General features: G+C 32.2%; 1 protein-coding gene across 2 annotated transcripts in view; it reads left to right on the top strand.

The window, feature by feature from the left end:
* PDK3 (pyruvate dehydrogenase kinase 3) overlaps positions 1–16,033 on the top strand; it is a 95,646-nt gene that overhangs the window by 41,845 nt on the left and 37,768 nt on the right. For both annotated transcript variants that reach the window (XM_051985086.1, XM_051985085.1), the window contains exons 4-6: positions 1,304–1,488; positions 5,560–5,649; positions 14,087–14,164. In XM_051985086.1, the coding sequence (XP_051841046.1) occupies positions 1,304–1,488; positions 5,560–5,649; positions 14,087–14,164 (353 nt within the window). The remainder of the gene's footprint in view (positions 1–1,303; positions 1,489–5,559; positions 5,650–14,086; positions 14,165–16,033) is intronic.

Raw genomic sequence — 16,033 nt, 5'->3', positions numbered from 1 at the left:
GAGAAGTCCTTTTTTGCTGGTATTTGTTTATAGGCTGTTCTGTTATATTGCTATTGGTAGAACTTTTTGCCTTTGAAAGAGAGGTAGGGAAACAAACACAAGAATCAAGCAAAATCTCTTTGCTATGACAAATGCAGCTTTAAGAATATGGTTTTCCTGGGAGGTTTTTCTTCTATGTATTCATATTCATATTCCATTATAGAGGGTGTGTGTGTGTGTGTGTGTGTGCGTGTGTGTTGGGAGGGGTATTGTACAACATAGAAGCTAGCTAAATAGTATTTGTTTATTGTCATAAGGTTCACAAAAAAACTATACAAATATTATCTTATTTTACTCTCCTAACTCTGTAAGGTAGGTATTTTTATTTATTCCCCCTTTTTATCAGTGAGGAAACTGAGGCAAACTGATTTTTTTTTTTTTTTTTTTTTTTGCCTAGGGTCACACAGCTAGTAAGTATCTGAGGCATGATTTGGATTCTGAGCACAAATTCAATGCTCTACTCACTTCTCACTCTTTCTTTTTCTTGGGCATCTTGTGTTAACTCTGGTAATACCATTGCTATAGTGTATATATATACACACATATTATATATATACACATATATGCATATATAATTATATATATGTTATATAGAAGGTGTGTGTATATGTGTGTATACTTTTTTTATTATTATTATACTTTATTATTATTAGCAGTAACATCCAGTGTATACACACACACACAATTCAATTTTCTTTATTTTTTTCTGGTTATTGTAGATTTTTAAAATTATATTTGTAAGAGGTGGGAGTGTAAAAAGGTAACTATGCAACAATCTGGAGAAGGAAAAAAATACAGAATTATGTTTCAACCCCACCTCCCACTTATTCCCTTTATGTTTTGTTTCTGGGAGATTTAAAGGTTTATAGTTAAGATGTGTTTGGTTTTGCTAATATTATAAGAAATATTGGAAGAAATACTTAAAGAGAATTTTTTACTTTTAAGACTACTAACACGTGTTTGTCTTAAGATAAAGAGGGTATTTCTTTGAGGATGGTCATCATAGTTTCATAAATACCATATTCATATTATATGATAATCTCATGAATAATGATAACACTAAAAACTTGGAATGGGATGCTGAAATTTATTTTCAGTTAATGAACAAAAAAATATATTAAATGCTTACAATATGTGAGCACCTATGCTAAACATGAGGGATTATAAGAAGACTCCAAATCTCAACTCTACAAGCCAGGAATACTTTAAACATTTTTTTACCCTAATCACTTTCTTTGTCTTTTTTTTTTTTTTCTCCCTGCAGCTTTTTACAAGTCATGGTTAAAGTCAGAAACAGACACAATGATGTGGTTCCTACTATGGCACAAGGAGTAATTGAATACAAGGAGAAGTATGGTTTTGATCCTTTTATTAGCAGTAACATCCAGTATTTTCTGGATCGATTTTATACCAACCGCATATCTTTCCGCATGCTTATTAACCAGCACAGTAAGTTGGGGTTTTGTTTTTCCACTCTTAAAAAGACAATTAGAGTTGTTGCTCCTAAATGCCAAGGTATTGCATTGATTTGAAGTTTCCTTTCCTCACTGATAACTAACTCCAATATTCTAGAATGAAAAGAAGGTAATGGCATATTGTGACAGGTTGTAGCTAGACTAACATTTGATATGACTAGTAATTATTAATCTGAGCCACTTGACAAAAAATAGAAGCTGTCCATTTTAAAATGTTAAATCTAAACCAGAGCTCTTCTTGGTGCCTCAAACTATAAGACTAAGGCTAAATAATTTTTTTCCATTTTTACAGATGGAGGGAAGCATTGTCACAAACTACTTTAAAGGCATTAATAAGCCCTCAATTACATTATCTCTGCCCACTAATCTTTAGTTTCTGTTGTAGGATTTGGTATTTTTAATCTATTATCAGAAGAGTTTTTTTGTTTTTCTGATTTTGCTTTTTTTGTGTTTAAACATAACTTTGTCTTTACTTGAATTTTTGTTGGAAGAAATTTATTTCTAATTGGAGATTTTCCAACTGAATTACCCAGTTAATAATAATTCTGTTGTGGTACAATTATGTGTTACAAAACTGGGTGTGGCTACTACTGTTTATTTTATATATATAATATATCTCGAGATAATAAGCTAAATATACTTCATTATACAGATATTAGGAGATATGATTAATATCTGCTATGTAGGCTGAACAGGTCACCTGGAACTTTTGGCTGTATGTAATTGTTTTCTCTCTGGCAGAAATGATTTGATATGGCTCAATCTATTTGATAAGCTTTGATATTATGGGATTCTAATTTGAGTCTATTGGGGACTGTATAAATTTTCTGGGGACTTTTCTTGATCATAAAGTACCTTCTTTTGAGCCCACTTTTTTCCCATTCTTTTAATGGGACATGGAAATTTGTCCTTCATAATATCTTTTATTGCTACTTTCTGGATTCCTTACACTTATTTAACTTGTATTGCAAACCAAGACTGAGGTTCTTAATTTCTTAAGCATGTTATTTCTCAAGCAAAATATGTAATCCTTTAAAGGATTCTTACTTAAGACTTTTCACTGCTAGGGAAATAAACAGACTTAAAATAATTTAAAAAAAGGAAAAATTATAAAATTATAGCTGGAAAAGCTGGAAATAATAGATATTACTAAGCTTCTTTGAAATAGAACTAGCTCTATTAATGCTTAACTCTCTTTCACTGATATACTTTTCTTATTTAGGGAATTAGTTTCACCCTTTTATATGATATCTTTAGAAAAATAAACATTCCCTACTCTTATTAATAGAGAATAATGTCTCTTAATTTAATTAACTTTTCCTCCCTTTTCCAAAATGTTTTTGAAATGCCATTAATTCTAAACTGAAGGACCTTGAAATTTTGAGGTTATGTAAGATTGATGTTTTTGTTTCAGGGCTCATCTGCTTCTTGTAAGGTCAAAGGTCAGTTCTTCTGACAAGTCAGCTTTGTAGTGCTAGCCCAAGGATTTGATCGATTTTACCCCCAAAAAAAAAAAAAAAAAAAAAAAGCTGTTCCACAGATGGCACCATCTCTCCCTCCGAGTTTTGAAGCAACTATTTTGAAATAAAATATAGATTTCTGGCATTGTTCATAGAACGTTTTTACAAAGTATCAAATAACTTGATTCATACTACTAGTCATTACTGCTGGGGGAAAAAAAATCAAAAACAAACACATATCAACTAAGCACAGTTTCCATATATTAAGGATAGGACACAATTGTTTATTTTGCAAATGTAATGTTAAATAGGACAGCTAGGTGGTGGGGTAAATGGAGTACTACTAGACTTAGAATCGGGAAGAATCAGGTCTCAGACACTACCAGATCTTTGCCCCTGAGTAAGTCACTTAAGCCCAAGGAAATGACAAATCAACCACTTCATTGTCTTATTAAGAGAACTCCAAATGGGGCCACAAAGAGTCAGTTGCATCTGAAACAACTGAATAAAAAGTGATGTTAAATATTCTTAATTCTTATAAACTGTTTTTATGTTATTTAGTTTTTAACCATGTATTTATTCATTTTTTTCCCTTAGTGTATTTTTCTCAAAATGGCCAGTTATAGATGTTATGTTTTGTTTTGTTTTTAACTTCTCCAATTCAAGAAGCATAGGCATTTTGGGATTTTAAATATGTTCATCTATTTTGATTTTGTACAAGATTATAGATTTAGAGTTGAAAAGTACTTTAGAGACCATCTCATTCAGCTCCCTCATTTTGTAAATGAGAAAACCAAGACTGAATAGGACTAAGTTGACAGGCCCAGAGTCACGTAGTTAATAATTGTCTTGAGCCAGGATTGAAATAGTAGTCTTCATTTATCATTTTATCCTTCTCCTACCCAGAGAGCTATCCCAAATAACCAAGAATAAAGAAAGAAAAGGGGTGAGGGAAAGAAAGCAATTCAGTAAAACTAACCCAACAATACCATTTCTGACTGAATTGTACTGTGTACCACATTTGCCTATAAGGCTCCCATCTTTGAAAAGAAAGGAGAAAGGCATATCCATATTTCTTATTCAGTAGTAGATTTGTTCGTAATTACACAATATTCATATACTTTGTTTTAACTGGGACATTTTGAAAATGGTAGTAACTATTTTATTTTACATTATGATTGATAGATATTGTATGATTGAGAGGAGTGAATATTTTTCAAACCATATGATTGGCTAAATAAACAATTAAGGTAGAAAAAACTACATTTAGAAAAAATACATTTTTTTAAGAGGGGGAAGTAGAATATTTACAGCTTTAATTCATTCTGTTATTTAAAAGAATATGGTTCCCAAAAAATGTAGACTTTGACTAAGATTCTTTCTAAATTATTGTAGCCATTTAAAAAATTATTATATTGCATATCATATATTTGATAAAATTGTCCTATTTAGGTAGAATAAATATAAATCTTCTGATTTCATGATGCCTTATAAAAATAATTAAAAACTTAAGTTGATTTACAGGAGATTTTTCAAAAAGAACATTAATGAAACCTTATGCCACTCCATATTCTTTTCTGGTCTTTGTTATTTGATGTTGATGATAACTGTAAAAACTATGTGTAATATCTTTAAAAATTTTTTATTTTCTTTATTTTTTTTCCTGTTAATATTTTCATCCATTGCTTTAGTTTTAGATAGTTATCATTTTTATTAGCCATGTAGTATTCTGTGCTAATAATATGCAAGTTAATTTTTCACTCACTTGTTCCCACTTTTCACCTAATAAATAAGGCCATTATGACTCTTTTTTATGGAAATTATTTTTCTTTCATGTGAATTATTTCCTGGAAAAGTACTGGTTGAAAGGAAATTAATGAGCTAAATGAGGTGACTGGATTTGGAATTTGTCTTTTTAAAAAAGCTTTAGCCATTATTGCATCTGTTAAGGCTGAAAATTCTGTTTAGCCCTATATATATTGATTTTTTCAAATTAAATTTTACCTTTTTTTGTCAACAAAAATCTCATTTCCCTTTCCTCTCCCTTGAAGGGAAGGGGAACCATTGAGAAAGAAAGAAAAATAGAACCCCTTTTACAAACTTGTCTAGTTAAGCAAAACAAATTCCCACATTGGCCATGTCAAAAAAGATAAACCCCTCAGTTTGTAAACTCTGCATCTGCCATCCTGGATAATGAGTTTTCAAAGTTCTAGCCATTATATTACAATTATTAATTGAAACTCTGGTATAGGATGCTCTATATGAATAACAAGAAAAAATAATTATTAAGTTTTCCATTTTAATTCATATTGGAGGAAAAGAAGTTATGAATTTATTCTTTTAGATAAGACATTTGCATCAAACAAATTTAATTATTTAAAATGCCTTGCATTATAATGACCCCTATCTCTTAGCTCTAGTCTGCTCTCTTGTAAACTTTTGTTTTTTAGCTATTACCAGTTTTGCTCATATGTATGTGGAACTTTACATGTTACAAAATGAATTGTTTACTAACTGATATTTCCCTGTTAAGCTTTTCATTGTAGGTGTATATTTATACTAATCTTTTACTTCTTTCCCTTAAGCACTTCTATTTGGTGATGACCCTAATCCTGCTCATCCTAAACACATTGGGAGTATTGATCCCACCTGTAATGTGGCCGATGTAGTAAAAGGTAAGACCAAAATATTCTTGTCACCATAAAAACAGGTGATCAACACATAGATAATTGCACCTATTTATGTGTTGTAAGTACTTAAAATAATAAACAGTCAACTTTATTTTTGCTGATAACATCACATTTTTGCATAGGTTAGGTTTGCATCTAAAGAAATCAAAAATCTTTGGTAAGTTAGGATCAGGAGGTAAAATTCTTTGGATTTCTCTTTTCTAGACTTTAGTTTTCTTCATCTCTGAAAAGAAAGGATTGGATTAGAAGGTCTTTCTACTTGTAACATTCTATGATTGCATTCTCTAGCTTTCTGTAAACTTTTCTTAAAGATTTAAATAGTTCATTATTTTGATTTTTCAAGAAATAGCTTTTAATTTTAAGAATTATTTTGACCCTCCCACTCTTTTTATTTCTCACTGAGCAAATTAAAAAACAAAACAGGGAGTAGCTAGATGGCATAGTAGATAGAACACCAGCTCTGAAGTAAGAATGGCCTGAGATCAAATGTGGCCTCAGACACTTAACACTTCCTAGCTGTGTGACCCTGGGCAAGTCACTTAACCCCAATTGCCTCAACAAAACAAACAAGTCTGAGAAATACATCCCTCAGCATATAGCTTCAGAGTCTAGGAAAACACATTCTCATATTAGCCATATCTAAATACATATGTCTCTTTCTGAATTTTAAATTCATTACTTCTTTGGCAGGAGGTGAGTGACATGTTTCATTTTCATTCTTTTGGACTAATGACTTAAGATTGTATCGATTAGAGTTCTAAAGGATTTCAAAATTGTTATTTTTTTTATGATTTTATTCATTGTTAGCTTAGTTTTGTTCACTTTGCTCTGTCAGTTCATAGAGGTTTTCCTAGTTTCCTCTAAAATTATCCATTACTTCTTGTTGTACAGTAAGTATTCCAATATATTAATATACCATTATTATACCACCGTTTTATTAGCAATTCCCCAATAGGAAAACACCGCCTTTGTTTCCAGTTCTTGACTACCAGGGGAAAAACCCTCTAAAAATAATTATACACAAGAATCCTTTTCTTTGATTTCCTTGGAGTGGAAGCTTAGTAGTGATTTAAGTCAAAGTCTGTCAGTCAGATAGTAATTGTTAAGACCTTACTAGGTGTTCGTGAATTTAGTATGAATTTGTCCTCATGATTTTGCTAGTTTCTGCCTGTGGAGTAGACTGTGGAGTTAAGAAAGTAGATGGTGAGCTTAGCAGAGTATAGTGCGGTGACTAAATAAAGGATTCTAGGGTACTATGAGGAGCATTATTTAAATGACTGACCAAGGAGAAAGATTTCTAGTACTTGAGTTCATATGTAACAACTATCACTGATACCTTAAAAATTACTTTGTTTTCCCACAAAATCTTTTAGGTCAGGGTTTTGGAAAATGGCTAACAATATCTTACCAAATCCTTACCCTCAAAGATCTAGGTATTAATTTTTTTTCCTTTGTATTGTTACAGGGAGACTTTTGAAGAAAGCCTTTTGAACATACAGTGACATTAAGCATTGATCAATCTTAATCTATGAATTATAAATTCTTACACTACAGGAACTGGGTTAATTTTTTTTTTTTTTTTTTTTTTTTTGGTCTTAGTATCTCTCACCTGCAAAATATTCTGCACATGAGTCATGTTGAGAGACAAAAAGTAGAACAAAAGGGAAAACCACAAGAATAGAAAAGTGAAAATAGTACTCATTGATTCACATTCAGTCTCCATAATTCTCTGGACATGGATGGCATTGTTCATCCAAAGTTTATTGGAATTACCTTGGATTGCTGAATTGCTGAGAAGAACCAAGTCTATCATAATTGAATCAATGTTTTTCTTTTTGCTTCACTCATCATCAGTTCATGTAAATCTTTCCAGCCTTTTTAAAAATCAGCCTGTTCATCATTTTTATAGACCAATAACTTCCATTACTTCCATATACTGTAACTTATTCAGCCATTCCCTAATTGATGAGCATACATTCATTTTTCATTTCTTTGCCACCACAAAAAAAAAAAAAAAAAGCTGCTACAAACATTTTTGCACATGTGGGTGCTTTTCTTTCTTTTAGGATTTCTTTGGGATACAGATTCAGAAGTGAATACCAGCATTTTTAATAAAAGATCATTGGCACTCTCAAATGCTAGAGGCAACCATGGTGATGGTCTCAGGGCTTGTATACCCTTTGAAGAGGGCTATTCCTGAGGGTGACAATCAATTAGCTATGATTGGCTAACACTGAATAAAAGTGGACTTTACAGAGAAGTTAGGCTGGCAGCAGGAAGTGGAAGTTGCCTTGTGCTGGTACATATAAAAGTGATTGCTTTGGGGTATCTGGAAGATTCCTAGCCTAGCCCCAAGAAGGGGACATGCTGTGCCTCACAAGAGATAGATGGTCCAAGTTGCTAACATGGAAGTGGTCTGTGATCTTTTCACTTGAGAATGCTAATAATGAGGTGGCAGCAGGAAGTATTAGTTAGAAGCCAGGCCATGTGTTTCTACATGCTAACAACATCTGTTACACTGATAATTTCTTTCCTTCTTTGTTCAGTATCATATAGCTTTCTAGAAGGGCTACACCAAATCACAGTCCACTTATTGTGTACTAATGTGCCTAATTTCCCACATCTACTCCAATATTTTCCTTTTTTCTCATCTTTACTAATTTTATAGGTATGAGGTAGAATCTCAGAGTTGCTTTAATTTTCACTTCCTCCATTTTTAATGATCATTTTTTGATATGATTATTGTTCCTGTTCTACATTTCTTCCTTTGAGAACTACCTATTCATACTCTTCATGTCTAATGAGCAATAGCTCTTTAGTTTTATAAGTTTGATTACAATCCTCATATATCTTGGAACTGAGTTTTTTATCAGAAAAATTTGTTGCAGAGATTTTTGCTTCCCAGTTACCATTATCTCTTCTAAGTTTGACCACATTAAATTTGTGCAAAAACTTTATAATTTTATGTAATCAAAATTGTACATTTTATTTTGGTCCTTCCATGACTTGATTAGTCATGAACTCTTTAACTATCCATATATCAAATGATATTTGAAAAGTCATTCTTCCTTGCTTCTTTAACTTGTTTATGATATGACCTTTTCTATCCATTTGGAGTTTGTCTCTGTCTTTGGGATGAAGTTTTACTCTAAACCTAATTTCTGCTATCTAATTTTTCTAGTATTTTTTTTTTGTCAAATAGCGAGTTCTTCCTCTAGTAATTCAACAAGTCAATAGCATTTATTTAAACATTTACTCTAGGTCAGGAACTGATAGGAACTAAGCAGTGGAAATGCACATTAGAAAGAAAGATGGTTTTCTGCCCTCAAAGAGCTAACATTCTAATGCAGGAAGACAATACATAAAAGAAAGCTGAAAGGAGGTAGGGCAAAGGTAATTGAGTAGATAATTCTACTATCTGACACAGTAGAGATAATATAGTCCTTCCTTTTGATTCCTTGTGATTTTTGTTGGAAGTTTTTATTTTGTGGTTTTACCATTCAAAATGTCTGGTGAATTCTATTTTTGCTTTGTCATCTGGTTTTTAAAAGTTCTGGGAGTTTTTATTTTTAATTTTTTGAAATATGGTACATGGATTTTTTAATTATAATTTTTATATTGTCTGATAGTTCTTATAAATTCTTTCCTTTGCCTGTTTTCTAAATCGGGTGTTTTTGACATTATATTTCTTAGATTTTTCTTATGCTATTTTAAATTTTTTTGCTTTTGTTTTAATATTTTTTGTTGTCTTGTTGAGTCATTTTTTTGTCTACTCTGTTCTAGTTTTCAGGACATTAAGTTCTTGATTGAAGTTTTCTACTACCCTAAGTTGTTGTTTTCCTTTTTTTTTTTTTTTTTAATAGCTTTTTATTTACAAGATATATGCATGGGTAATTTTTCAGCATTGATAATTGCAAAACCTTTTATTTCAATTTTTGCCCTTCTTCCCCCCACCAGATGGTAGGTTGACCAATACATGTAAAATATGTTAAAGTATAAGTTAAATACAATATATGTATACATGTCCATACAGTTATTTTGCTGTACAAAAAGAATCAAACTTGGAAATAGTATACAATTAACCTGTGAAGGAAATAAAAAATGCAGGCGGACAAAAATAGAAGGATTGGGAATTCTATGTAATGGTTCATAGTCATCTCCCAGAGTTCTTTCGCTGGGTGTAGCTGGTTCAATTCATTATTGCTCCATTGGAACTGATTTGGTTCCTCTCGTTGTTGAAGAGAGCCACGTCCATCAGAATTGATCATCATATAGTATTGTTGAAGTATATAATGATCTCCTGGTCTTGCTCATTTCACTCAGCATCAGTTCATGCAAGTCTCTCCAGGCCTTTCTGAAATCACCTTGCTGGTCATTTCTTAGAGAACAATAATATTCCATAATATTCATATACCACAATTTATTCAGCCATTCTCCAATTGATGGGTATCCACTCTGTTTCCAGTTTCTGACCACTACAAAGAGGGCTGCCACAAACATTCTTGCACATACAGGTCCTTTCCCTTCTTTAAAATCTCTTTGGGATATAAGCCACTGTTGGATCAAAGGGTATGCACAGTTTGATAACTTTTTGAACATAGTTCCAAATCTCTCTCCAGAATGGTTGGATGTATTCACAATTCCACCAACAATGCATCAGTGTCCCAGTTTTCCCACATCCCCTCCAACATTCCGCATCATCTTTCCCTGTCATTCTAGCCAATCTGACAGGTGCATAGTGATATCTCAGAGTTGTTTTAATTTGCATTTCTCTGATTAATAATGACTTGGAGCACCTTTTCATATGGTTAGAAATAGTTTCAATTTCTTCATCTGAGAATTGTCTGTTATTCTTTTCAGAGTTTATGCACATAAGTATCTCTCAAACTAAATTATTTATTCATAGGGTTCAGAGTTTTCCTTAGTTTGCTCCTTGGGACCTGTACTTGGCTAAGACTCCAAACTGAATGTTATAGATGGGGCTTGCCTAGTTCTGAGTACAGTAATGAGATGAGCCTCTTCTTTTAAGGTACTCTACCAGGAGACTCCTGTCTTTGAAAATTTGAGATAGACAGAAGCAACAGTGGAACAGAGTAAATGACAAGAGATCAGCTTTGTGAAATTTCTTCTAAAGTTATGCCATATGCCATGGCACTTCCTATATATTGTCTTATGTTGTAGTTATTTGTGAATGTCTTCTTATTTTTATTATAAACTTAATAGCCAGTCAACTAGCATATATTAAGCACTTCATGCCAGATACAAAAATAAAAACAGCCTCTATCCTCAAAAGGCTTACGTTCTAATGGGGGAACCAACATATATAAATCAGTCTGTTTAAAGATGGAAGGTGATTTCAGAGGGAAGGCAATAATAGCTGTGAAACTGAGAGAGATCTCTAATAATGAGTCTGAAAAAATATCAGGAAATCTTAAGAGTTAGAGGGAAATCATTCCAGGCGGGAGTAAGGGAAGGGTGGCCAATTCAAAACCACTGAGGCAGATGAATGTTTTTATGAGGAATATTAAATTAACCAGTGACTATTTTAATGAAGAATATTAAATAAACCATAAAGTACATGGAGAGCAGTAGAGTATTTTAAAACCACTAAGAAGGGGGCAGGTTATAATGAGCGTTAAAAAATAAACAGAAGAGTTTATATTAAAACAAAAAATCAGTTTTAAAAAATAGTCGGCAAAGTTGTACCCAAATCCCTTATATTTTAAAAGGATAGTACCAAAGGAGTTAACAAATAGGCTGTTACTTTTGTCCTGTGTAAACCTTTGCTAAATCTTTCTAAAATTCTATCATCTTTTAACCTTAATTTTCTTTATATTTATTTTTATAAGTTTCTGTGTGTAATATATATGTATATATTATATACATATAAATGCAACAATGATCTCTTAAACTATAGTTTTTGTGAGTACACTGGTGAAGATTCCACTGTCATTGCTGTGAAAATAGTTTTTTTAGTTGTTTCTTAGAGTTGAGCAAATCTCGTAATATAGTACGATTTTCTGAAGGATAGGGTTCTACTTTTTAATGATAATATATGAAGAAAAAATGATAATATATGAAGAAAATATGATAATATATGTCATGAATTATGGCAATTGTTAATTGTAAAATGTCCATTGGTAGCTAAAAAAAGTTTTTGTTAGCACTAACATTGAGGATTTGAAGGAATGTGATTTTGATTACTCGAGTCTCCTACTCTCCTACTCTGTGCTAACATCTGTCACTAGATGGAGATGCAGCATAGCTTGGTACACTTTGCTAACACATAAAGCAAGTGTTTTTCCTTTGAGGTTTTGCATGTCAAAATTTTATATATTCTATACTATTACAGATTTTAAAAACTTGACATTTAGTATAATTCCAAGGTTTTGTTTAGAGTCCTTTTAGAGTTTTAAATTAAACAAATATATACTGTAATATACCAGATTTAGTCTGTACATCTTCCTTCCCACCCCCTTCTACCTCTACCCCTGTCCACTGTTGTATAAAGTCTAAGAGAAGCCTATAACTATAGTCCTAGTATCCTAGATATAACTTAAACTTCACTGGTGTTGAAACCTGTGCCAAGTGCTCCTACTGTTGATATTGCAAGATAAAGAAAGCAGATACCTCCTCCTTATACTCTTTCAGCATTGGATGGAGGTTCACAGTAACACAGCTTGGTCTTATACCAGAGATGAGTTTCAGGGTTTCCATGTACCCCTGAGTAAGGGAAAAGGAACAGTTTAAACTACAGAAATAAGTATGTTCCTGGTGTAGTCAGTACTATTTTACAGTTGTCAAAATGTCTCATCTGTTTTGAGTGTAATGGGGCAGAGTATGAAAACTCTAGCAGTTAACAGTGAAATAAAGCTTTAGAAAGTTTTCAGAGGATTGCCTCTACTAGATTGTGGTTCCCTTTTTATCAAACAGCAGTTTTGAATGATAATGAGATGTTATACAAATTAGGCCTAAACCTTTGCAACCAAACTCAATTTCCCATCACCTGAAAAGAGTACATAATATTGGGGGAATCATTTATGATACATACTCTCAGTAGTTGCCAATATCATTACCCCAGTTCCTTTGCAGATAGAGATCTCACTATAAAACCATTTAACTCTTGTTTTTTCCTGAATTCCTGCCTAAAATGAAATAGGATGGCTAGGGATGTGTGATGGAAAAACAGATCCTTTAGAGTTCTCTCTTCTCTTCTTCAAAGAGTTTGCAGTTTAGACCGTAGTGGTCTTTACTTGCCACTTTGGACTACACCTATGGTTTTTACTGATTTAAGGCATTTACTGTGTGGAAATTACTTCCACTGATTCAGATTGGCAGATCACCTGTAATAATAAATGGAGACTAAGTCACCTGCCTAGTAGGTGTCAGAGCCATAGCTTAATTCTGTGGCAACTCTAGTGGCAGCTCTTTATCTCCTATATTATGAGTTTTTTACAGTTCAAAACAAAACAGACGTTTGCCTTGAGTGAATATTCACCATAGGCTCCAAATATGCTCTGTGATGTTACAATAAATGCCACTTCATTCTTTTTCTTGTACCTCCCATGTTTTCTTTATACAAAGGTGACATATTAGTTACTATCCAAGATAAGAAAACAAATATAAAATCCTTGAAGTCATCTCCACTTAGCTTAGTAGCTATAAGGCACACAAATGCACTTTACTTGGATACTTTGAATGTTCCATAATTTCCCTTTATTGAATCAGATTGAAAGTAGTTCAAATATTCACATGCTGTGTGACTCATTATAAATGTACCATAGAAAATCTCTCCAGCATTTTGGTAACTTTCTTTGTTTTGTATTTTAAATTATTGATATCTTTTGTTTTTATATTTCGTGTGAAAATGTTTTATATATTATTTTGTTTTTATATAATTTTAAAATTATTGATTTATTTTGTTTTTAGATCACTTACATTTTCCATTGTATCCCTTCCCAATTCCTTCAGAGAGAAGTTCAATAAAGAGACCACTTTTTCCATGAAAGCTTTGATCCCTATAGCTACAAGTTAACTTTTACTTCTGAAATCTTATAGGACTTCTAAACTGTTCATATATTACATGAGAACTTGGATTTCTTTGTGTGAATGTTTTGACTTTTTGACCAAAATTCTAAGTTTCATGAGAGAGAAGGGGCTATTTCTTATACTTTTAATTATCTATAGTAAGAAGAGTCCTCTAGTCATTATAGAGATTCATGTTATTTATTGAATCAATGATGTAGGATAATTCTTTAAAATATGTATGTAAAATGCCTCTTTTTTGTCCTTTTTGCTTTAGGGTATAAAAAAGATCATAAAAATTGGATCCTTAAAATATATATCTATGTTTACATATTATATGTATTGTCTATTCTTCCAGAAAAATAATACAACTTTTAAAAAAAATGTTCTCTTGCAGATGCATATGAAACAGCCAAGATGCTTTGCGAACAGTATTATATGGTAGCCCCAGAATTGGAAATTGAAGAATTCAATGGTAAAAATAAAAATTGATTTTGTCCTTGCATGTAGAACATTTTTTAGTTGCCGCTAATATGACCTAACATGTACTATATAAATGACTATTTGTGTAACATTGAGAGAGCTCCTTGAAACTTTCTGAGCCTCTGTTTCTTTAAACATTTATTAAGCCTCTACTATGTACCAGGCACTATGTTAAAATCTGGGAATATAAAAGAAAGGCACAAGACAATCCATACTTTCAAGCAGCTCAAAGTCTAATGTAGGAGACAATATTCAAATAACTATGTACAAACAAACTATATGGAAAACACAGTGGAAATAATCAGCAGAGAAAAGGCACTAGAATTGAGGGAGATCAGGAATGGCTTCTGTAGAGGTGCTATTTTAGTGGGAACTTGAAAGAAGTCCAGGGAAACCAAGAAGCAGGGAAAATAGTCCACAGTCAGGAGATGGCATGTCTTATTTCAGGAAAAGCCTTCTCTCTGCTTTTCCTACTTCTGCTGATAATCCCCTTCCAACTCATCCTGCATCCTTTTGCCTGGCCAATTTAAAAAAATAATTTATATTTAAAATTCTGAAGCTAAACACCTATTAAAATAAGCATTTCTATATAAAAGTAGAACCCCTCAGAATGGATGTTTATACATGAAACTGTAAATTACCAATACATTTTATTTGATTTTTAAGTATATAATAAATTCAACATGTAACTTTCCAAGTACCCAAGTTTTATGCTCCCTTCTAATTTTTGCTTTTTTTTTTCTATTCATTAAAAAATGCTTTGATAATTCTTTTTTTCTTTCATTCATTTATACAGCAACCTTTTCACTAGCTGTATTCTCCCACACACTTGCCCTACACAGGGGAAAAAAATGACAAAAACAAAAATCTTTGCAACAAATATGTATAGTCAGGTGTAACATTCTCATATTTGTTGTGTTTGAACAAAGCCAAACTAGTTTTTCTTAACAAATGTTTTATCATGTTATTCTCTAGTCCAAAAATATTAAATAACGCCCCCTTCCCTATCTATTGAGTATAAATTCCTTTGTTGAACTTTCATATTTATTCATTCCACAAGACTTTTAAGTCCTTGCATTGTAACAATTATTCCATTAGGCACCAAGGAAGCAATGTTATTTCCCCACTCCCCAATATGTACTTCTGAGCTCATTTGGTTACCTCCTCTGGCTGTTCTGTGAACCTAACATGTTTGTTTATAATTTATTTTTACTCATATCATTCCCCTCATGGAAGTGATTTCCCTTTTTCCTTCTGTTCACATCTTTGAAAGCCTAGTTTAGGTTCCACTATAAAATCATCCTGACCTGATTAATTGGACCCACATTTATATTTGCCTTTTCTGAGTTCTTATAACTCTTAATCCTTATAAATTCTGACAATTACTAACATTCTTATATCACTTTATGTTCGTTTCATCTCTGTAACATAGCTATAAGCTGTCTAAAACCCTTTTAATCCTACGGATTTGGGGGGTTTGCATTCCTCATGATATCAAGCACACAAGATGAGATGATTTCTAACTCAGAGAGACCTTTGAGAACATCTGGTTCAACTTCTTCACTGATAAATGAGACAGTTGAGGTCCTCAGAGCTGTGAAGCGTCTTGCTCATTATTTGTGCTAAACTTGTATGTAGAGCTCTTGGATAGTCTTATCTAAACTTTTTTTTTAACCCTCAGATCTAATTCAGTATTCTTCAAATAGTAAATCATTTAATATGTGGGATTAGGGGTTTTTTGGGATGGAAAAGCTAATGAATAGGTACTTATTAAAAATTCACTTAATTGAACTGTCCTTCAGCTTTAGAAAATAAGTTTTAACAGATTTGAGCAAGATGTTTTGGGTTCCTCTTGACTATC

The sequence above is a fragment of the Antechinus flavipes genome, chromosome 3 (assembly GCF_016432865.1).
Source record: "Antechinus flavipes isolate AdamAnt ecotype Samford, QLD, Australia chromosome 3, AdamAnt_v2, whole genome shotgun sequence".
NCBI classification, from domain to species: Eukaryota; Metazoa; Chordata; class Mammalia; order Dasyuromorphia; family Dasyuridae; genus Antechinus; species Antechinus flavipes.
The sequence above is the reverse complement of the archived record's forward strand: the minus strand, read 5'-3'. Positions and strand labels throughout refer to the sequence as shown.